Source organism: Ipomoea nil, unplaced genomic scaffold (genome assembly GCF_001879475.1).
Source record: "Ipomoea nil cultivar Tokyo-kokei standard unplaced genomic scaffold, Asagao_1.1 scaffold1576, whole genome shotgun sequence".
In the NCBI taxonomy this organism is placed as follows: domain Eukaryota; kingdom Viridiplantae; phylum Streptophyta; class Magnoliopsida; order Solanales; family Convolvulaceae; genus Ipomoea; species Ipomoea nil.
Genome location: NW_017618004.1, coordinates 5,913,548 through 5,937,457, shown reverse-complemented (window position 1 = coordinate 5,937,457; position 23,910 = coordinate 5,913,548). Strand labels below are relative to the sequence as shown.

Below are 23,910 nucleotides of genomic sequence, written 5' to 3'. Positions count from 1 at the left end.
ATTGCGGAAGGTTAACGGATTCGTCTGGAACGAAGAATGCCGAGTGGCTTTTGACGAGCTGAAGGAATATCTCATGTCACCAATCGTGCTCTCCAAAGCCCGAGCTCGGCGAAGAGCTGGACGTATACCTCGCCGTGTCCGATCGCGCAGTAAGCGCAGTATTGTGCCGAACCGATCCGGAAGGGGTCCAGCGACCGGTGTATTATGTAAGCCACGCGCTACATGGTCCGAGCTCCGGTACTCCCGGCTGGAGAAGGTCGTCTATGCCTTATACGTTGCCGCGAAGAAGTTGGCTCCCTACTTCCAGGGTCGGGCAATTTGCGTGTTGACGATCAGCGATCGGTCCAGTCCTCCGAACTGCTTCATCATCAGGTCGCCTAGTCAAAATGGGCGTTAATGTTGACCCAGTACGCGATCGAATACCGACCAAGACGGCTATTAAAGGTCAAGCTCTTGCGGACTTCTTGGTTGAGTGCACCGCCCGGGATACCCGGCCTCCTGAGGTTGCGGATCCGAGGCTGAGTGGTGGTCGTTGGCTACTGACGGGTCAAGTAGCAAAAAGGAGCAGGGGGAGGAGTAGTAGTCACGAGCCCAGAAGGATTCAAAGTCTATTTTGCTCTCATGTATCAGTTCCACCCGACCAACAACGAAGCCGAGTATGAGGCATTTGTAAATGGCTTGCAATGCGCTCGGGACTTGGGGGCTGGATACATCCGAGCCCAAATAGATTCTGCGCTCGTGGTCGGGCAATTTTCGGGGACTATGAAGTCAATGGTGAGCGTTTGCAGTTGTACCGAGACCTTGCCATGGAAAAGCTCGCTCAGTTCCGGGGGTATACCGTCCGACACATACCCCGGTTGGATAACGCTGATGCGGATATCTTATCCAAACTGGCCCAAGACGCCCCGGAACACATGTCGAAGATAGCTCGGATCTTGGTGATCCCCAAGCACAGTATCCATCGCCTGCCGGTCAATCCAATCCAACCGGTGGAGGACAGCTGGATCGCCGATCTGAAGGAATACCTCGAGCACGGTCGACTCCCAGACGACCCACAGCGTGCTCGAAAAGCCAAGCTGAGAGCCCCGAGGTTCCAAGTCTTGGATGGTCGTCTTTATCGGCGATCGTATGGAGGCCCTCTTATGCGTTGCTTGACCGCGTTCGAGGCCGAGTTAGTCATGAAGGAGCTACACTCGGGAATTTGCTCTTCGCATCAAGGAGGCCGGTCCCTGGCCCGTCGTATCATGCTAATCGGGTACTATTGGCCGTCCCTCCAGCTAGACTGTGACAAGTTAGCTCGGGAATGTGAGACGTGCCAACTGTACGCCCGGATGCCTGGACGACCGGCAACCTTCTATCAACCGGTCACGACCGCAGTTCCCTTCGCTAGGTGGGGGGTAGACATCTTGGGCCCTTTCCCTCAACTCTCTGGTCGCAGAAAGTTCGTGATCGTCGCCATAGATTACTTCTCCAAGTGGATAGAAGCCGAGCCCTTAGCCACAATTACCTCTCAGCAATGTGCTCGCTTCCTTTGGCGCAATGTGGTTTCCCGCTTCGGTGTGCCCGTGCATCTCATCAGCGACAACGGCCGCCAATTCGTAAGCCAATATTTCCAGAACTTCCTGGCCACGATCGGGACGACTCACGTCCGGTCGTCGGTGGCTTACCCTCAGGGAAACGGACAAGTGGAGAACGCGAACCGGACGATTTTGGTAGGTCTGAAAAAGAAGTTACACTCGGCTGGTCGTAGTTGGGCCGATGAGTTGCCATATGTCTTATGGACTTATCGGACGACCCCGAGGGAAGCTACTTTGGAGACCCCTTTCGCCCTGGTTTATGGAGCTGAGGCCCGACTTCCGATCGAGGCCTGGATTCCGACCGATCGAGAGAGAACCTATAATGCGGAAGAGAACGAACACGCGATGGCCGTGGACCTTGATGGGGTCGAGGAAAAGCGAGAGCTAGCCGCTCGGCGTATGGCCGAGTACCAAAAACGTGTCAAGAGTTCGAAAGACGTTCGGGTCAACCCTCGTTATTTTCAAGTCGGAGATTACGTTCTACGACGAAGGGAGGCCAGTCAGCCTTTAGAGGGTGGAAAGCTAGCTCAGAACTGGGAAGGGCCGTACATCATCAACGCTATCATACGGCCGGGTACATACGATTAGAGACAACAGCTGGTCGGCTAATCGAGGGGACTTGGAATTCCGAGCACCTCGTTCTTTTTAGGCATTAGCCTATTTTTTGTATTTTCTAGACGAAGTGGGGGCTCGACCTGCGGGTTAGTCTCGGTCGTCATTTCTATGTAAATTTTATGGTTGTAAAATTAATTCAACCGCCTGCGAGCGAGAAAGTTTAATGTATATACGATCGATGATTGCTCGACCGTTTGCATGCGGCGGCCCGATCGGTTATTTTCTTTTACCTTCGTTACAAGCAGATCAGTTTAACATTCATCAACCGGGCGAAATCTACCGACCGGTCAAAACGCGCTCCACATTGGCGGACACTTAAGTCACGCCGCTGATCGGGGAAGCCAGGAGTTCTCAGCATTATTCCCCGATCCGTCTAACTTCTGTCCACTATCGCACCCACTCGTGCCTCGAGCGCACAATAGTGTGGGGGCTGGGATAAGGAAGTATTCGCAGGCCCGTCGCTCGGTTACATCCCGACCGTAGAGGCTTGCTTTCAAAAATTTTTCGACAAAGGCCCGGGGATCGGGTACACCCGATCGGTTGGCCAGATTTGACGTCGAAATATCAAACGCACGACCAGGCCATAAGGTCGTAAGGTCGGGCGTCGAGTGGGTCGAACCAGTACAAGATCGGGCCACAAGGCCGCGAGGTCGAGCATTAAGGATCAGCACTTACGCAATTAAAGATAAAAGTGCGAAAAGAAAGAACGAATAACACGAGTTAGAGCAAAAACAAATTTTATTAACAAACAAAAAGTTGCCCGGTACAATTCGGGACCGGGCTCCCGATCAATGGTCCTTTACAAAAAGAAGAAGAAGAAAGGAGCCTATTCTACTTCTTCATCTCCCGAGCTCCGGCAGCCGGTTCCTTTCCGCTCGGGTGGCCGCCGTTGATGCCCCGGCTTCAGACGCCTTGGCTTTTGGGGCGAAGGGAGAGGGACCGGGATCGGCTAGGTCCGGGGGTAATACCGAGAGGACCAGCTGAAGGTCTTCCCCGTCTAGAGCCTTCTCCAACCGGGAACGGACTCGTTCAAGCATCTTCCGTTTCCCGGCCGTAAAGCCCCAGCGACCGAACGAGACGATCAGCTCTTCCCCGATCTCTGTTCCCCGGGCTGCTGTAAGGAAGGCCGAGCCCGAGTCCTTGTCTTTGAAGGCTGCCCGCGCCAGCTCGCTCGGATTCTCGAGCTGAGCCTTCAGCTCCTTGGCCTCTCCAATCGCCCGACTGGCGACCTTCTCGGCGAGGACCCGCTCCTCGTCGCCCTTCTTCAGGGCCTTTTGCGCCTTCTCCAGCTCGGCCTGGAGCTCCTTGATCTCCTTCAGATGACGAGCGGCCGTCTTCTTATGATGATCAGCTTCCTCGGCCAGCATAGCCTGACCTTGAAGGAGTTGGGTCGCCCGGGAGATCTGCAGTACAAAAGGATATCCAGGGTTAGCCCGATCAAAGTACATTAGCAAGAAAGCTGTTAGTTGAGAAAAGCTCACCTCAGCCAGGTCGTGGCCGATCCGTTCAGCCACCTGGGTCGGGGTCATCTTCCCCAGATCCACTCGGGCTGGCGCGGCGTTGCCGATCCGTGCCAGCACGGACGTAGACTCCCTCTCTCGCCCGACCGAAGGGCTCGGGCTGTGTTGGTCACGGCGGCGCTTCAAGCTGCCCACCTCGGTCGCGCCCTGGTCGGCGACCTTCTCCTTGCCCCGGGCGACCTCTACCCGGGTAACCAGGACGTCAGGCTGCTCAACGACGAAGCCCTCGCCCGTCGTCACGGTCGAGGCGCTCAGGGGTCGGGCAGTGGGAATCTCCTTTTCCCCGGCCGCTTTGGTCTTGGCCTTCTTCTTCCCGCCGAGGGAGATCTTGGCGGGCGGGGGAAGGGCGGTGTCTTCATCACCAAATTCTGCCATGGCTGCAATAAAAAGAGCTAAGTTAGTTTGATCAAGAAATGAAGCTAGGTCGGGAGGAACAGCTCGAGCTAAACCTTTCTTCTTCCGTTTCGACGGCTTGGCGACCGTCACGCCCATCGGTACGGGAAGGTACTTCTCCTTTAGCTCGTACGTGGGGGGCGGGAGCTTGGCGGCTGCGAGACTCTCGGCTGTCCGGAAGATGGAGTACTCGTGTATTTCACTCGAGATCCGAGTGACCGTCTCCTTGAGCGCCTGAGTCGCGGCCGGCACCACTTGCTTTCTGAAGTGGCTGCTCCAAGTGCGATCAACCGGGAGGATCCAGGGGTCGTATTTGATGGAGAAAATTCTGTTCTTCCACCCCTTGTTGTTCCCGGGCAGGCCTTTGATGGAGCACATATCTGCTCGGGATTGCAGCATCAGGAACCCACCCCCGTAGCGGCCCGGGAGAACCTTGATCTGGTAGATGAAGTTGAACAACTCCATCGTGCACTTGGCCTCGTGCCGAGTGCATATCTGCGGGAAGCAGGCGAGGATCCGATGTGCGTTCGGGCAGATTTGAGCCGGAACGACCCGGTAGTACGCTAAAAAGGCCGTCAAGAGGGCCGGGAAGGGAATGGCAATCGGGGCCATTAGGGAGTCGTAATGCATCCCGATCCACTTGCCCCGATGCCTGTCAATCACGTTCCCCAGCTGCCGGCTCGTGTCGAATTCAACCCGACCCCGGAGTACTTCAGCAATCCGAGCCGCTTCGCCTTTGGTCAGCAGGCTCATTTCTTGCTCGACACTCTCGCTGTTCAAGAATTCGAGCTCGACGGCTGGTGTGGCCGGCCCGGCCGGGTCTTCTTCGGTCTGCTCGGGGGTATTTTCCCGATCCCCCCTCGAGGAGCAGCTTCCGGGTAGTCCCCAACCACCCGGGTAGGCGTTTCCCTAACGCCCTCGGTCGGAGAACCCCGCCCGCTTGACGTGGTTCTCTCTTCCTCTTCTTCGCTGGAGCTCCCCGATCCGCTGGAGCTAGAGCTCGATGTCCCAGAGGAGCTTGATGCGTTGTTATGCTTGACGGCTCGCTCAGGGGCTGGCGTTGCTCGGGGGCTGGCTTCAGGAGTGCAGGACATAATGTCCACTTCCTCGTCGCTGATGTACTCGACCTCCTCGTCATAGTCCGCGATCGAGGCGTTTTGACTATCCGAGTCCGACATAATTCTACCTAAAGGTCGGTCGGGAGTTAGTATAGGGTTCGGGGAGTTAGCTCGAAGTTAGTGCTATCCTACTTCTACGCCAAGTGAAGAATAGAGAAAGAGTAAAGAACTAGGAGCTTACCGAGTGAAGAAACTTGGAAGAGGATCTGAAGTTTCGCTTTGCTTGATCGCCTTGCTGAGATGCTCTGCTCGGGATTCTTAGAGGATACCGACTGAAGCAAAAGAGTGAGGAAAGTTCAAATGAGGGCCTCAAGGGCCTATTTATAGGAGGGCATTTAGGCGGGAAATGGGCCAACTTGCCTGACACGACCCGCGCTGAATCCGAGGCGACGGATGGGATCGCCGAGGCCGGCAGAGGCCGACACGTGGCGTAGGAGGGAATGACAGCTGGCAGGTCGGCTTGGTGGCTGACGGTTGGGCTTCTTCATCCCATCCCGTTTTTTCCCGACTGATCAAAAAGGCCCGGGCTGGGGGGCTCTTGGTAGGGAATATCCCGACCGACATAGCTTCACCACGACCGAGGAGCCTTTGTCTCTTTCTCCTTGTCTTTGCAGGTAACAGGTCGGGCTCCACGAGAAGAACCCGGTCGTAGACCGACCAGAGTTGCCCGAGCAACGGTGTCGACCACCGAGCGGTAGCCCTTTGGCGAAAGAGCTGACGAAGGACACGTGGCGGCTCTTTACATCGACAGGCAGGGCACCCGGGAGGATGACACGTGGTGGCTACGTGGAGGACATGCCGAACGGCTGGAATCCTGTCCCCGGCATAGCGGCTATAAATACCCACAGTAGCTACAGTGTAAGGGACTTTTGGGACGATCGATAGGTTGTTATTAGAGAATCCCGACCGCACTCAGTCGGTACTCAGAGCAACCAAGTAGATTGTACTTAGGGCCTTTACCGTGATCAATAAAGATTTTACTTGCTTTAATTGGTCTCGTGTTATTCTATATTGCTTACCCATAATTAGCAGTATCAGTTCTATAATTATAAACATAGAGTTCAGTAATTATGAACATAAATTTTCTGAAGACAAATGTCGTTAACGACGAAAGAAAGAATTATTATTTTTAAATTAACATGACGACACGACGTAATTTTCCACCAAAACGACGCCGTTTTGGAACCATGTCCACCTTGCAAGATGGATACGGTTCCACAACATAATTTGCCCAGACAACGGAGACAAGTGAGACAACCAGTCTCGACCAGTTTATGGTTATGGGCCAAGGCCTAATTCATATTGAGCCTTGCTTCACTAACTCCCCTAAACCGGTAAAATTGTTCAATTAAGTCCAAAATGACTTGTTTATCAGGTTAAATTTATGTGTTGACACGCGTCTTTTATATTTTAATTTTTTTAATAAATTTATTTTTATTTACTAAAAGTACAAATATTATATAAAAAATAAAAAAAAAAAAACTGTTCTTGGCTGTCCGGAGAGGACAGTCACGTCGTCTAAGGAACACGGCCATGGCCGCCGTCCTCATTCCAGAGGGTCATGGCTGTGTATTGGGTACGGTTCAAAATGCAACCATTAACCTTGTTTTCATTAAAAAAAAAAAAAATTTACATCGTTTTGGTACCATGACCAATTGTATAACTGTAAATTCTAGGCCGGTCAACTCATATAACTCGCTTAGTTTGTGGGTCTCTGGGCCTACACCCAAACTCTATTGATTGCATGAAACTCATTTATCATTCTTATTTGCAATTTCAATTAATCTTTTCTTATTTACCCAAATCTATTCACCGCTTTTGATGTATATTGGCACTTCCAGAAATGAATGCCTCGTTTTCTTTACCTTGCTGCTAATGTTTCTTCAAGCAAACAATAGTCATTGCATATATGTTGAATTTAAAAGCAAGAAAACATGTAAATGAAACACACTTAAGTACGAAATTCAAAGATGAGTAGTACAGATGATGAATGATCTGAGTCCTAACACACTGCACGTAGAGAACATCGTGCATCCATTCGTTCAAGACCGGAATATATAGTGAATGTATCAATCATAAGTGTAAATAATCTGAGAATCCTGGAGAATATGTGTGTGCGCACGCTCAAGCAAGCCTTCAAGAAATCATGGCTTCTTAAGCAGCTCTGGTTTTGGAATTTCTGGGAATTCAGGCTTTGGGAATGTTGGAAACTCTGGTTTTGGTATTTCTGGGACTTCAAGCTTTGGGAATGTTGGAAACTCTGGTTTTGGGATTTCTGGGACTTCAAGCTTTGGTAATGTTGGAAGCTCTGGTTTTGGGATTTCTGGGATTTCAGGCTTGGGGAACGTTGGTAGCTCTGGTTTTGGGATTTCTGGGATTTCAGGCTTTGGGAATGTTGGTAGCTCTGGTTTTGGAATTTCTGGCAGCTCAGGCTTTGGCAATGTTGGGATTTCAGGCAATGTGATCTCCATAAGGTTTCTGGCCTCGATTTGTACGAAAGCCGGTGACAGAGTGATCAAGAAAAGCAGGAGAAAGGATGGGTTGAGATGATGAGCCATTCTTGGTGAAGATGTTTTGTTTCTATTTCTAGCTTGGATTAGAGAGTTATGGTCTGGGGTTGTATTTGGGCAAGCTTATATAGAAAGGAGAGCAGGAAGAAACATTGAGATTAGTTGGTAGGAAGAACAATATGTTGGTTCAACTTCTCAACAACACTCATCTGAAATAGACAAATAGTCCAGGTAGCTTTGAAGCCAGCTGGATTTTCTTGAATACCTTTCAAGCTTCTTTATCAAGGAACACAAATATTTTCCCAGCCATTGCCATTCTTGTTTGAGCTGTTAGGAAAACATATGATTTATTTTCCCAGCCATTGTCATTGACCCGGTTCTAGCATCATATCGTGTATGACGACCATGATAATTTGTTACTACCTCCCATTTTGAGGCCGGTGCATAATGAGAAAGAATTATTTGGAAGAAGGCTACTGGACTGGTTCAAAAAGAATTAAGAAGAATTTGGACTAAAAGCTATTTAGATTAGAGTTGTCAGTCCATAAGTTGGCCAGAGGAAGCGACCTAAGAAAGGGTTTCGTTGTCTGGTGTTTGATAAGGTTCTAAGTGAAACCATTCGATCCAAAGATGAAAAAAGACTACGTGGTGCCAAAAGGAGTCTGGAGTGCAAACGGTTTAGAGTGGGATGCAACAAACATTGACTTCTTAAAAGGCGGACAATAATTATTTTACATATCAGTTTTTCAAAAGATTTTGGAGCTAGTGATATTTGATTTGATATTAAACTTCTACTCATGAGCTAGTTTTTCTAGAACTGACCAATGGATCCATTATATATATTCATCCCATCTTTATTTTAATTAGATTTTGTTAATTCAATGAAGTTTTGTTTTAATTTGCTCTAAAAAAAATGAAAGCTAATCTTGTTCCAACTAATTAATGTTTCTTGAAGCAAACCATATAGTGTTTGCGGGCATAAAATCGTAGAATGATAGATATGAAGATGTATATATATAAGTGGCTCGCCGTTTATTCCAATATTATTACGTGCGTACGGTACGGACTACAGAGGGGCATAGAAAGTAAAATAAGGAAAATATTATATGTAGTAGAGAGGGATACTTATATAAAGCAAAGGGATCGGAGAAGATGATAATATATAGTGAGTATTTGAGACGATATAGGGCGGCCGGCAAGCCATGGAGCTTAGCTCAAATGCGGTACGGTCCTCCATCGTTTATGGTAGCCGCGGGAACAGCGGGATTGTCACCGGAGGCACCAGTGATGGCAGCGGCGGAAGACGCACTGGAGGCAGTACTGGAAGACGCAGTGGAGGAAGAGGAAGAGGAAGAGGAAGAGGAAGAGTCACTGGAGGCACTAATGGAAGACGCACTGGAGGCACTGATGGCAGCGGCGGAAGACTCGCTGGAGGAAGAGTCACTGAAGGCACTGATGGCAGCGGCGGGATGTTCACCGGAGGCAGTGATGGCAGCGGCGGGATGTTCACCGGAGGCAGTGATGGCAGCGGCGGAATGCTCACCGGAGTCACTGATGGCAGCGGCGGGATGTTCACCGGAGGCAGTACTGATGGCAGCGGCGGGATGTTCACCGGAGGCAGTACTGATGGCAGCGGCGGAAGAATCACTACTGGGGGAGGCGGGGGTGGCGGAGGTGGCGGAGGAGGGGGTGGGTTCCGAGGGTTGAGGTTTAAGAGACTACGAGCTTCTGCCACCACGATGCTGCCGGCGACAGACGCCATTAGGATCAGCAGAATTGGCAGTAAACGCGGGAATGGCACACTTTTTTGGTGCGCCATGTTTGGAATGAGTTGTAGTGGTGACTGGTGAATGAATGCATGCATGGGTTTTTATAGATGTTGACGTTAGCTGAGGAAGCCATGAGAAATTAATTTTCTTTAAATTTAAGAAAAAAGTGTAAAATAGTTCACTAAAATTATACTCCTAGTTTTTATGTAATTAGATTATATATATATTAAACTTAAAAAATATGCAATTAAATCTTACCCAAGAAAATATTTTCAATTGTGATTTCTTTAAAAAAAATTCAATAAAATTAGATTAAATTAATTACATGGGCGGATAGGATAACATGGTATGTACTAAGAATCACTTTTTCTTAAATTATATTAGTTGAGATGAAAGATTGAAATATTTTTAATTTAAATTGCAATAAAAGAAATCATATAAATATCTCAATTGCACATATTTTACTTGTTTGATGTAAAATTGCACACTTTTTAAATTCAATAATTCAATTGCACAAAAAGTAAGCCCAGTGACATATTTGATACTTGTTCCGAAAATTAATTAAAATAGAAATAATCCACACTAGTTAGGTGTGCAATGAGCGAAGTTGCTCGTGAGCGACAATCGATGATTCCTTGTGAATTCGACGGTTGACGACAAATAAATCTAGCAAAAGACAATATAATGAATTGAAGCCAAGCCCCGAGGCTAACGACGATGAAGGCTTGAAATCTGCGTACAGAGTGATGAGTGATTGACGAGCCAATCTAGTTGATCTCAAACATTAGAGCCAATCGAGCTGAATTCGCATTTCAATTTTAAGGTTTGATTAAGTTCGTGTTCAACTCGACTCATTTACAGGCCTAACTCATACCCATATAGCTAATTTTGTAAATTATATTGTGTATCAATTTATCATACACATTGTAAATTACAAAACAAATTATGTATATGCAGTTAATATATTAGGTACAAAATTTAATATTATTGTTCGAAATTCATGATATGTGAATGTAGGGAAATAAAATGAGTTACATAATATCTTAACAACAAATATAATATCCGGGCTAAGGTCTATAATGTACATGATGAATTCGATCACGATAAAACGAAATTGTTATTGGGTTTCTCCCAATTAATTCAAAGGAAGAAATTTTGCACGATTCATAATTGAGTTTGTTCTGTATGGACCGACATATATGGTTAAATCGCCATCTAATTAAATCCTATGTTTATAGTAAAATTAATATATATAAATGCATCACATATGTTAAGTGGGGATATTATTGACTTTTTGTATAACGAATACTAATAAATTTATTTAACTTGATAATGAAAGTTGTTTCACCCAAAAAAACAAAAAAAAAAACAAAAAACAAAAAAATACTAATACTTAAAATGATCATTCGATTATGTATAATTCTTAATTTGACCATCAACTATTAATTCATTAAAAAAATAATTTCAAATATTTGTTTTAAAAGGGGTGGGTGGAGCATGAGTTCATATATACCTAATGATTACAAGTTCAACTTTTGTCAACACCTTCTTAGTCGCTTATTCGACAAGATCTTCTTAGTACAGTTTCTTTCTTTCGTGTGATTCATTGACTATTATACATGTGTATGGTTTATCTAATGCACACTGATGGTAAATATGTTATAGATAATATTTGGAAAGGAATTAGAGTTGTATTGCTTAGAGTGTTGATTACAAGAATTAGAGCATGTCCTTGGCAACCCAATGGAATAGCTCAAGTGACAAATGAGCTCAAGAATTAGAGCATGTCCTTGGCAACCCAATGGGATAGCTCAAGTGACAAATGAGCTCTCTTTGTAGTCGAGATTTTCAGGATAATTTGAATTTGATTCCCTGGTCCGTTAAACGGACAGACCCAGACCACCTCGATTTTACACCACAAAAAAAAAAAAAAAAAAAAAAAACCAAAAACAAAAACAAAAACGAAACAAAACAAAACAAAAACAAAAAAAAAAAAAAAAAAAAACAAAAAACCATGGTTTCCTACTTATACTAAATTAAAAAAGATTTACTCAATTTTATCATCTGATGTACTAAAATGAGTAAATTCTTTTTATAGTTAAAGAATATTTTAGATAAATTGATAGTCAATGACTATTTTTTTTTTTTTTTTTTGGAGGGAAAGGAGGGGGACACCTAGGAATCATTATGTGATTCTCACAGAATGCTCAGCACCCAAGAAGCCCAGTTCATCTTCACGCAGGACTCTTAACATCGCGGTAGGTATAGTCAATGACTAAATTAAAAACTATATATACTCAAGAGGGCTTTTTTATTTTTTTTGAAAGGAAAATAACTTCATTAAAATCAAGCAATAAGATATTCAATACAAGCTGGAATAGTAGAAAAATAAGAAAGATGACCAGGTTGAGAACAAGCAACTCCGGCTAACACATGAGCAAGCTTATTCGCTGATTGATTCACATACTGAATGGACACCGTTTCAAAGTGTCGTTTTAAGATTCAACACTGATTGAAGATACAACCTACATAAAAATAGTCCGATAAATCATTATTGAGAAATCTGCAAACCATCTGACAATCCGATCTCAACACAATATTAGACCAGCCTTATTCAAGAGCCCAAAAAAGTGCTTTCTTCATGGCTATAGTTTCCGCTAAATGAGGATCTTTAGAAGGCATTTTTTGGTATATATTATCTTTAAAAAAAAAAAAAAAAAAAAGTCAAATGGGTTGAAGGAATAAAGAAACCAAGTTAGGCAGCCGGCTGCCATTATGGAATTTTATGGCTTGAATAATTAATTTTGGGTAAATTATACATGGATCACGATCTACCTTACATTGTGAATTTTAATCCAAAATAATTTTCCAATTATGTGTTTGCATTTGACATATTTTCTACATATCATTACAGTTTATGCGTGTTTGTAAATAAATTAAAGCTACATAACACTTTACCTACAAACACATAATATGTTAACCAACAAAAATATTATGTGTTTGCATTTAACATATTATGTGTGTAATTACCATGTTATGTATTTTGTAATTAATCTGTTATGTAAATTCAATTTATTTATAAACACATAAATGGTTAATTACAAATATATAATATGTCAACAGTAAATAAATACATAAATTTGGGACGAATGTCTAGAGTGCAACATGGATCATGGTCCATCATAAAACAATTGCTTAATTTGGTGTCATTCTTTGTCAACTATGACAAGTTGTGTAATTAATTAAGTTGAATTCACATATTTAAAAATAGTTATGTCATGGACCGACCACTTTACAATGTGAACTATTATCCAACTACAGTTTTATACGGAGTAATTATGAACTAGTTTTTTACGCGCATTGCGCGATTGGGATAATGCCCAATGCTTTTTTTTTTTAAATAAGTACTTTAAAGTATATTAAGACAGGATTATATTGAAATTGTTCATGCATAGATAATTGAAGGTTGAATTTGCGTATTTAAATAGGTAATTTTTCTCCCAAAGGTTGAGTCCCCAACCCCAAGGACCCCCCACACTCTGACCCGACAGAGCATTGTGGGAAGTTGTAAATCACGGTGACTCAATGGTTCAGCAGACAGGGCCAAATGCTGATACGCACAAGGAATCTGCCCACTTTGGACATAATTCCCGCACTGCCGCCGCCGAGGTTCAAACCTTCGTCTCTTCTCCCAAATACTACCCACTAAACCATTGAGCTATGCCCGTGCGGGTTAAATAGGTAACTCTAAGTTTACAAATGCAAGACAATATAGTCAAGATTGATTATAATTGTCAATAAAATAATTGTATAGGTATGGTTGAAACCAAATACGAGACATAAGGGAGAACAAATAAAAATTATGACATAAAATATTAAATATATACTAATATTGTTTGAGGAGATTCCGACATTAGGATTTGTGGTTAAGTTCAATTAAGACTTTAATATTAGAATTAGATTAATGGTGTAGTTATAATTCTATATTAGACTTTAATATTAGAATTAGACTAACGGTGAATTAACGGAAAAGTTAAATGGATAATCATATAATTAAAGATAAATAAGAAAATCTTAAAAGAAAAAATTAAAACCTGAACAATATGAACCATTCATTTGCTTTAATAATTTGGCGGTCATTTTTTCTACCCAATATTAATAATTAAATAAATTCGTTGGTCAAATCCGCTAGTATAATCCGCTAACGTTAACTGCTAACTGCTGATTGTCAAACAAGGACATTGCGAGGTAGTTCCCACTTCAATTTGTTGTGTGATTTGAATACTCTCGTTGTCACAAAATCTCTCAAGTAGTTAATATGGTTGGCTTTATTAATTATATTTTTAAAATTTTTTCATGGTATTAATAAAATACTTGGTAAATAAATATATAGCATTATTTTGTATTATAACTTTGATATTTAATTAGAAAAATAGTGCACAAAAAAGATAATAGATAATGTAGTGAATATAATCAATTGATGAATTTGAATGTAAAAATTTTTACATTTGAGAAAAATAAAGACAATATAACTAATGAAAATATTTCTTTTAATTAATTTATTGATAATTAATAAAAAAAAAATTTTGAATAAAGGCATTGTGGACACATAATTCTAAATTAAAGAAATGCATATGTATTATTTTTTGTTGTAACTACTAAATTATTATTTATATATAATTTAATAAGAGTAAAATAGAGTATTAATTATGCCAACTTTGATTGGGATGGGGTTCGAACCTAAGGCCTTTTTTTTATTGAAATCAATGAGTTAACGGAAATTCTTAAAATTTTAACGGAATTAGTAACGGTGTGTGGGTATTTTATGAAATTTTAGTGTAAAATTTAAATCTGATCAATCTTTTAATTAATCTGAGCCATTCATTTGATTAAAATATGTGACCGCCATTTTTTCTACCCATTATAGGCCTAACTCTCTTGGGCTCTTATTAGTATATATATATATATATATATATATATATATATATATATATATATATATATATATATATATATATATAGTAGATAATTAATAAAAAAATTTGTTGAATAAAGGCATTGTGGACACATAATTCTAAATTAAAGAAATGCATATGTATTATTTTTTGTTGTAACTACTAAATTATTATTTATATATAATTTAATAAGAGTAAAATAGAGTACTAATTATGCCAACTTTGATTGGGATGGGATTCGAACCTAAGACCTTTTTTTTATTGAAATCAATGAGTAAGTTAACGGTGAACTAACGGAAATTCTTAAAATTTTAACGGAATTAGTAACGGTGTGTGGATATTTTAGGAAATTTTAGTGTAAAATTTAAATCTGATCAATCTTTTAATTAATCTGAGCCATTCATTTGATTAAAATATGTGACCGCCATTTTTTCTACCCATTATAGGCCTAACTCTCTTGGGCTCTTATTAGTATAGTAGAATATAGAGTAAAACGACGTCGTTTTTAGGGAATAACGACGACATTCCAGTTTTTTTAAAAAAAAATTAATTGAGTTAATACTCAAAATCGTCTTCGACTATAGTGGTTTTTCTCAATTTCATCCTAAACGACTTTGGTGACCTAATATCGTCCCAGACTTTTGTGTTTCGCTCAATTTAGTCCTCCATTTGTTATTCCGTCAAATTGGTGTTAAATAAATGGACAATTCAGTAATGTCAATATTGATCTCTCTTTACTTTCAACTTGTGAAGTGCGAAATTCCTCTTTCTTGTACGAACTACACCCAGAATTACTCCCGGACCTGCAAATCAAATTTTATATTCGCAGTTTTAGGAGTAATTCTGGGAGTAATTCGTAAAAAAAAAAAAAAAAAAAAAAAAAAGGATTTCGCAGTTCACATGTCTATGATTAAAGAGATGCCAATATTAAAATTACTGAATTGTCTATTTATTTAACACCAAATAGACAGAATAACAAATGAAGGACTAAATTGAGCAAAAACACAAAAGTCTGGGACTAAATTGAGCGAAACACAAAAGTCTGGGACGATATTAGGTCACCAAAGTCGTTTAGGACGAAATTGAGAAAAATCACTTTAGTCGAGGACGATTTTGGGTATTAACTCAAAATTAATTTTGTCTCGCTATTAACGGCGTTATTCGTTTGTGGAATTATGAATATATAGTTATGGAATTATGAATGTACAGTTATGGAATTATGAACACAGAGCTCTGACATTATGAACTTACAATTATGAACATAGAGCTCTAAAATTGTGAACATAGAGCTACACAAATTATGAATTTACAGTTATTGAATTATGAATGTACAGTTACAGAATTATGAATGTACAATTATGGAATTATGAATGTACAGTTATGGAATTATGAACATAGAGCTCTGACATTATGAACTTACAATTATGAACGTATAGTGATAAATTTATGAACATAGAGCTCTAAAATTGTGAACATAGAGCTTCGACAATTATGAATTTATAGTTATTGAATTATGAATGTACAGTTATGGAAGTATGAATGTACATTTATGGAATTATGAACACAAAGCTCTGACATTATGAACTTGCAATTATAAACATATAGTGATAAAATTATGAACATATGCTTCTATAATGAACTGGTCTGAAATTAAAAAATATAAAATATAAAATAAAATGGTGGAAGATAGCGGTGCCACTAACAGCACCGTTACCGTGTCCACAATGTATGCTGGACACGAGTCCATAGCATAACGATTGCCAGACAAGTGAGACAACCAGTCTCGACCAGTTTCTGGTTATGGGCCAAGGCCTAATTGATATTGAGCCTTGCTTCACTAAACTGGGTCGTTATGCTGTGCATCCGTATGCACCATGCATGGTGCATCTGGATACAAAAACGACGTCGTTTTGACATCTAACTTAAAAAAAAAATAATAATAAATAAATAAATAAATCAGAATTGCATAATTACACATCCATAATTTCATCACATCTATAATTTCATAACTATACATCCAGAATTACATAACTACACATCCATAATTTCATAACTATAAATCCATAATTGCATAACTACAAATCCATAACTTCATAACTATACATCCAGAATTGCATAACTACACATCCATAACTTCATAACTATAAATCCAGAATTGTATAACTACACATCCTAACTTCATAACTACACATCCAGAATTGCATAACTATACATCCAGAATTGCATAACTATACATTCAGAATTTCATAACTAAAAATCCAGAATGAATGAACTAAAAAATGAATAACATAGTGTTGTTACTGGGAATCGAAACTGATTTTTTTTTAAGTAGGACGCGCGTTTTGATGCAAAACGACGTTGTTTTTGCCAATATTTAAGACGTTTTTTCATATATATGTATGTATATGAAAAAAAAAAGTGTCAACTTAACCCCCTAAGTGAATTGGATAGTGTAATTGGGTCCAAAGTTTCATTCAAGTCCCCTAAATCGGTAAAATTGTTCAATTAAGTCTTAAATAACTTGTTTATCATGTTAAATCTATGTAGTGTTGACAGGTCTTTTATATTTTAATTTTTTTTAAACAAATTTATTTTTATTTACTAAAATTACAAATATTATTTAAAAAAAAAAAAAACAGTTAGTGGCTGTCCGAAGAAGATAATCACGACTGTCTAAGAAAGAAGACGGCCATGGCCACCAAAGGAAGACAATAATGGCCGCCTAAGGAAGACGATCATAGCCGTCTTCTAGATCTGTTGGAACGAGAGCGGCAGCCATGGCCGCCGCACTCGTTCCGGATGGTCATGGTTATCTATTGGGCACGGTTCAAAATGCAAACATTGCCTTTTTCTTCATTCAAAATAAAAAATGGCATCGTTTTAGTTCCATGATCGATTGTATAACTTTAAATTCTAGACGGGTCCACTCATATAACTCACTTAGTTTGTGGGTCCCGGCCCAATTTACTCTAGGCCTACACCCAAACTCTATTGATAGCATGAAACTCATTTTTTTTTTTTGAAAGGGCATGAAACTCATTTATCATTCTTATTTGCAATTTCAATTAATCTTTTCTTATTTACCCAAATCTATTGACTGCTTTTGATGTATATTGGCACTTCCAGAAATGAATGCCTCGTTTTCTTTACCTTGCTGCTAATGTTTCTTCAAGCAAACAATAGTCATTGCATAGATGTTGAATTTAACAGCAAGAAAACATGTAAGTGAAACACACTCAAAGTACGAAATTCAAAGATGAGTAGTACAGATGATGAATGATCTGAGTCCTAACACACTGCACATAGAGAACATCGTGCATCCATTCGTTCAAGACGGGAATATATAGTGAATGTATCAATCATAAGTGTAAATAATCTGAGAATCCTGGAGAATATGTGTGTGCGCACGCTCAAGCAAGCCTTCAAGAAATCATGGCTTCTTTGGCAGCTCTGGTTTTGGAATTTCTGGGAATTCAAGCTTTGGGAATGTTGGAAACTCTGGTTTTGGGATTTCTGGGACTTCAAGCTTTGGGAATGTTGGAAACTCTGGTTTTGGGATTTCTGGGACTTCAAGCTTTGGTAATGTTGGAAGCCCTGGTTTTGGGATTTCTGGGATTTCAGGCTTGGGGAATGTTGGTAGCTCTGGTTTTGGGATTTCTGGGATTTCAGGCTTTGGGAATGTTGGTAGCTCTGGTTTTGGAATTTCTGGCAGCTCAGGCTTTGGCAATGTTGGGATTTCAGGCAATGTGATCTCCATAAGGTTTCTGGCCTCGATTTGTACGAAAGCCGGTGACAGAGTGATCAAGAAAAGCAGGAGAAAGGATGGGTTGAGATGATGAGCCATTCTTGGTGAAGATGTTTTGTTTCTATTTCTAGCTTGGATTAGAGAGTTATGGTCTGGGGTTGTATTTGGGCAAGCTTATATAGAAAGGAGAGCAGGAAGAAACATTGAGATTAGTTGGTAGGAAGAACAATATGTTGGTTCAACTTCTCAACAACACTCATCTGAAATAGACAAATAGTCCAGGTAGCTTTGAAGCCAGCTGGATTTTCTTGAATACCTTTCAAGCTTCTTTATCAAGGAACACAAATATTTTCCCAGCCATTGCCATTCTTGTTTGAGCTGTAAGGAAAACATATTATTTATTAATTACAAATAATACATCTCATACTTGATGAAGTATATTACTACATTCAACTTGATATTACACACTGAGATTCTGCATTACATGGAATGAGACCACAGTTTTTTTTTTTTTTGCAGAGTAATTATTGTCTAAACAAGAGTTATTCTTCTCATGATCAAGAATCAATTCCTCAAAGTAATACTGTATTAGTAGTCTTTCCAACATCCTGTCAATTATGCATGGGTAACCAAGCAAGTTCAACATTGAATCATTGTTTATTGATTCCTGGAAATTAATACTCCGTAACATATAACAAAACACACAATGCTTCAGAACAAAGCAAAATATATCATAGGAAGACAAACTTGTATGTTTCTTTTGTCATAAAGGCAATCACCTACTAAAACTGATGCAGAAAACGTTATGTATGCAAATTAGCTCAACATTGTTGTGACACATGCATAATGAAGTCACGAACAAAAAAAATGGTGTCATAAAGGAGGCACCACATTTGCCACATTGCAGATTTCAAAGGCTTTTCCTAGTTGAAAACCACAGGAAATTTGCAGGGCAAACTTGAGTGTGTTTGCATAAGCAATCACCGTAACCTGTCTCCTTCAATTTTGTGAGTTATAAACTTGATCAATCATCACTTGGAAGAATTAGGCAACATCTAAGAGAGAATATAAAAAACTGCATTACCATACTAATGGCTTCAGTACTTGAGAGCTTTGGCAAGGCCCTGAAAATATTTTATGGGGTAACCCAATAAAAGAACAGAAGAAATCGAGAGGTGATACCATTACAACTAAAAATGATTAGCAAGGATAGACAACTCATTCTGCTTACAGATATATCCATTTTCATGCTAAAAAATATCAGTGAATAATTTGGAGGCACCATTAACTAAACCAGAAATTTTCTGTTTTCCATCAACAATTTCCGAGTGAAGCTCACAGGATTCCTCAAGGCATTAATTCTTATTGTAGGATTTGTTCCTACTTCTCTGAGCAAAGTGTCAGTTTCAAATTTGAGTATGGCATGCCATATGCTGATATGCTTATCACCTTCATTAGAAAGCAAGGATTTGATGCATGAAGCCAACTTTTAAGGTTTATTTCTTCACTACTTCTATCCTAATAAGTTTGTGAACAAAGAATTGACAGCAATTCATTATTGCATAGGGAAGCTAATAGAAAAAATATTAACTACTAATGGGTCATCAGGATGTGTTTCAGATGAGAAATAATGTTAACTACCAACAGGATTATTGATCTCCAACTTGCTAAGTGTATACTCCATACTAACACAAACTGAATGCCACCCCAAAACATAGAGTTTCTTTTCTCTTCTTGGTTTGCTGAAATTTTAACAAGCATACTAAAATGAATGGCACTATAATGCTATATTCAAATGGCCAAATCAGAAAACTATAACAGAAACCTAAGTTTAGCAATAATTGATAACCTTAAACTTCAAATTTGCCAAAAGAAGCATAGAGCAGAGACATTGTCAACTTAAAAGGGAAAAAAAAAAAAAAAAAAAAGGTTCAAAAATTTGTCTATGAAAGTCAAAAACCAAGACAGGAGCTTAAAAATTACGAGGCTTACCTGAAAAAGTTCAATAATCTGAAATGGGTCTACTCAATTTCCTGCAAAACAGAATGGTAAGCAGGCAAAGAAGTGCCCTTAGTGATAGGATCCATTTAATCTTCTAGGAAGCAAAAAATAATGGAGTATGTAGCCAAAACTAAAACCATCAAATAACCATTGTAGCATGATTATGGAGACCGAAATAAAAGATTAATTATTGCAACTACAAAGATAGAATGAAAAAGACACAATTGCTGCAAACTGTGCAGCAGAAAAGCTACAGGAAGATACATCAAGTCCAGTGTCAAGGAAACTCTACCTGGTTCCATACTACAAACATAAAGATGTAAAATCAAGGCTAGAGTTACAACTACAACAATAGAAATGCCAATAGTTCACTAAGCAGCCTTAACCTTATCCTCACCAACAACATTGAGTATAGGAAGACTGCTTAGGAATTCATCAAGACCCTCAAAAAATCCAATGCCTTCAATGTTATCATCCTCTCCCCTTCCTGCTCCGTTTCCTTGCCCATCCATCCCAGGTGGATGTTCTTCAACCTCATTACTAAACTCCACATTCAGATCCAACTTCCCATAGTCTTTGGCAATCCTCCCAGATTGTCTCCTTGTGTTACTCACAACACCTTTCTTACTTGACTCAGCTGCGAGACGAGCACCATTTTGAATTCGCAAACCATCTTGTGAATTTTCACCTGTGTTGCCTTTGGCATTCTTTCCCTTATCAGCCTGCTGTTTCGGAGTGCTTCTATTAGGAGTCAATGTCTTCATCCCTTTTCCCTTCAAGCTTTTTGATTTCTTCCTCTTCTCACCTCGCCAATCCTCATCTGATTCCTCACCTGAGTCTGATAGTCCTACAAGCACATCATCATCATCATCGTTATCATCAACATAAATCCTTGGAGTCACACTCTTATGACTAGCCCCACCCTTTGATGCCCCTACACTATTAAAACCACCAGAAGTGTTTCCACTCTTCTGCCCCATAGCAGCATAATTTGCACTTACCCTACTGGCGTCATTCCCCCCTCCATCTCGAGGACAAGTAAACATAGGTGAAAATGGACTCCAGCTTGTTGCTCGATCCCTATTTCTCTCCCAATTTGACACAGAAAACCCCAAGGGAAGAAAGCCCCAACAACAAAAGTAGGCTTCTTTCCCATCAATAATTGGAGGAGGTGATGAGATTGCTATAGCCTGAAATGCCATCTTGCAATTGCGACACCGCAACGTACAGTCGACATAAGCATCAGGGTACTCAAACATATGATAACAATATGGGCATGCAGTCCAGAAACTAGGAATGTCACTCTTAGGCTCTTCCACTCCAATTTCTTTATTTGCATTACCAATAGAACTACCAGAGAGATTGTGATTGGTGTTTCCTACAGAGCCCTCAGTTTGCTGCTGTGGCTGCTTGTTCCTTTGATGGTCAGTGGCGGGGCTTTGCAAGGGAGCAACTACCGGTGGCTGTTCGGAATGACGTTGGCTTGCCCCAAAGGAAATTTGCACTGGTTCCCTGCTCGAGCTCGGCATATAGGTCGCCGGCGGCTGTGGGTCTCTGTTCGCGGCAGGGACAGGAGTAACCGGCGGCTGTTGGTCTCGATTTAGAAACATTACAGGCTGCGGTTGCGGTTGCTGCTCTCTGCTCGAGCTTGGCTGCTGCATGGAGGTCACAGGTTGAACCGGGTCTCGAGAAAGAAACGTCACTGACTGCCCAGAGCTAATTGGCTGCTGTTCTCGACTACCAAAGAATATTTGCTGTTGCTCTCTGCTGGAGTTGGGGAAGACATTAAACGCACTGGGCTGCTGCACAGAAGATACCGTGTTCGGGGCAGAAGGAACCGGGTCCGGGTTGAGGTTTAAAAAGAACCCGAGCTCTTTATCATACAAGCTCTTCCTGAAAGGGTTTGAGAGCAACGACCATGCATCGACGACGAGGCGGAAGGCTTGATCGGCGAAGGAGAGCGTGTTCTTCTGGGGGTTGAGCAGTAGAGCGAGGCGGCGGTACTGATTGGCTATGAACTCGGAATCATGGCTCTGGTTGGGAGCCACTTGGAGGATGCCGTACCAGTCCAAGTGCTGGTTGTTGATCCGCTTCTCGCCGGCGAGTAGAGTGTCGGCGATGGCTAGGATTTGCTCCGCCTGTACGAGACTAGGGTCCGAATCTCGGGCCCGGGTCGCAAACGATTTGCACCCTACTAGATCACGATTGTTCAATAGCTTCTCCGCGATTGACAGCCATCGGATTGCCTCCGCCCGATTGGAGTTAGGGTTGATGAAGAACGGGTGCTCCATTTTCCGCCGGAATTTTTTGATTTAATCGGAAAAGTAACTCTGCTTTCTCCTTTGATTTGATTCCAAATGCGAAATGAAATGGTAAGACGAAGAGGAGAGCAGTGTATATTTTTGAGATGACCAAAGAGGGCACCGGGTTTTGCCAAAAAGACGGCCACGCGTGCATTGGTGTTTCGGCATAGTAGGGGTACTAAGGTAATTGCATTCAGCTCACACTGGATTTGTTTATGCGAGTCGATAGAGTGAATGAAAGAGTGAGCCAGCGAGCGAGCAAGTTAAATTGTGAAAAACCGTTTTTACTTTTTTTACCCAGTAATAAACTTTATCTAACGGCACCATTTTGAAAAGATAAAGGTAAAATAGATAATTAATACGGAGTATATTCTAAAAATAGTGCTCATATTCTTAACTTAAATGCACATTTAAATTACTTAAAACGTATAAGGGCATCCTTAAAAGCATTTTTTGGATTGTGTTCAAAAACAAAAAAAAAAACAAAAAAAAAAAAACATTTTTTGGATTAGAATAAATAATTGAGGGTTGAGTTTTTTTTTTTTTTTTTTTTTTGCAAAAACAATTTTTTTTTTTTTTTGTGTCTCATGGAAATAAACTGGTAAGAGTAACTTATAGGTGTGCATTGAATGTGTAAATATTCTTATTTTTTTAAAAAAATTGTTCTCATAATTTTTTTTATCTTCTCTCTTCTTTCTCTTTTCTACTTGTCACGGCACAAACCACAAAAATCTTCCATTATTGAGGTTGCTCTAATTTAACTATCATAACACACTTTTTTTTTTTTTGAATTGATATGATATTTTGAATATTAGACCCTTTTCTCTTCTTTTGTTTTTTTATTTATTTATATTGTTATGCTTTTATTTTTACTTTTCCTTCAATAAATTAATGTAAGTAGTACTAAAAAAAAGTGTCAAACGATTTGTAGTGTATTGCCAAATGATAACTTGTTCCATGTTACTCTTTTGGTTTACGACATTGAATTATCAATCAAAACTTGCTTTGATTTGAACGCTTAATTATTATTTTGGAATGATTTGATAATTATTTTATCGATATTAAATATATTAAAAAAAAGAATACAAATCTATAAATAGTTTTTTGTTTTGAAAAAAAATAATAATGATAAATAGTTTAACAAATAGTTTTTTCTATAAATAGTTTAATAACAAATAATGTGCTTTTTTTTGTCCAAAGTCTAACACTTAAGACGAACTGGATAATGATTACAATTAAGGAATTGTATAATTGATATTAAGATGGAAACGTAATAAGATAGCTAATCTCATTTTAGTATGAAATTGCATTACAATGGAATATTCTACAATGAAAAAGATCAGTGAACAAATTACAAGTAACTCTTGGTTTCAGTCCGATAAAAATATTATGGGACTTGGACTT

The 23,910-nt window shown here is 40.4% G+C and overlaps 3 protein-coding genes across 3 annotated transcripts; all 3 read right to left on the bottom strand.

The window, feature by feature from the left end:
- Nucleotides 1–7,160: 7,160 nt before the first annotated feature.
- Nucleotides 7,161–18,651, bottom strand: LOC109190629 (periaxin-like). Its single transcript, XM_019341160.1, has 2 exons — nucleotides 17,921–18,651; nucleotides 7,161–7,640 (listed from the first exon to the last, which is right to left on the bottom strand). Exons 1-2 carry the CDS (start codon nucleotides 18,299–18,301, stop codon nucleotides 7,368–7,370), a joined length of 654 nt encoding a protein of 217 aa, XP_019196705.1. The 5' UTR covers nucleotides 18,302–18,651; the 3' UTR covers nucleotides 7,161–7,367.
- Nucleotides 8,743–9,569, bottom strand: LOC109190630 (formin-2-like). The gene is made up of 2 exons (XM_019341161.1): nucleotides 9,133–9,569; nucleotides 8,743–9,051 (listed from the first exon to the last, which is right to left on the bottom strand). The coding sequence occupies exons 1-2, from the start codon at nucleotides 9,550–9,552 to the stop codon at nucleotides 8,974–8,976; spliced, it is 498 nt and encodes a 165-aa protein (XP_019196706.1). The 5' UTR covers nucleotides 9,553–9,569; the 3' UTR covers nucleotides 8,743–8,973.
- A 1,684-nt stretch (nucleotides 18,652–20,335) lies between the features above and the next one.
- On the bottom strand, nucleotides 20,336–22,620 carry LOC109190627. Its single transcript, XM_019341159.1, has one exon. It carries the CDS (start codon nucleotides 22,492–22,494, stop codon nucleotides 20,575–20,577), a length of 1,920 nt encoding a protein of 639 aa, XP_019196704.1. The 5' UTR covers nucleotides 22,495–22,620; the 3' UTR covers nucleotides 20,336–20,574.
- Between the last annotated feature and the right edge of the window lie 1,290 nt (nucleotides 22,621–23,910).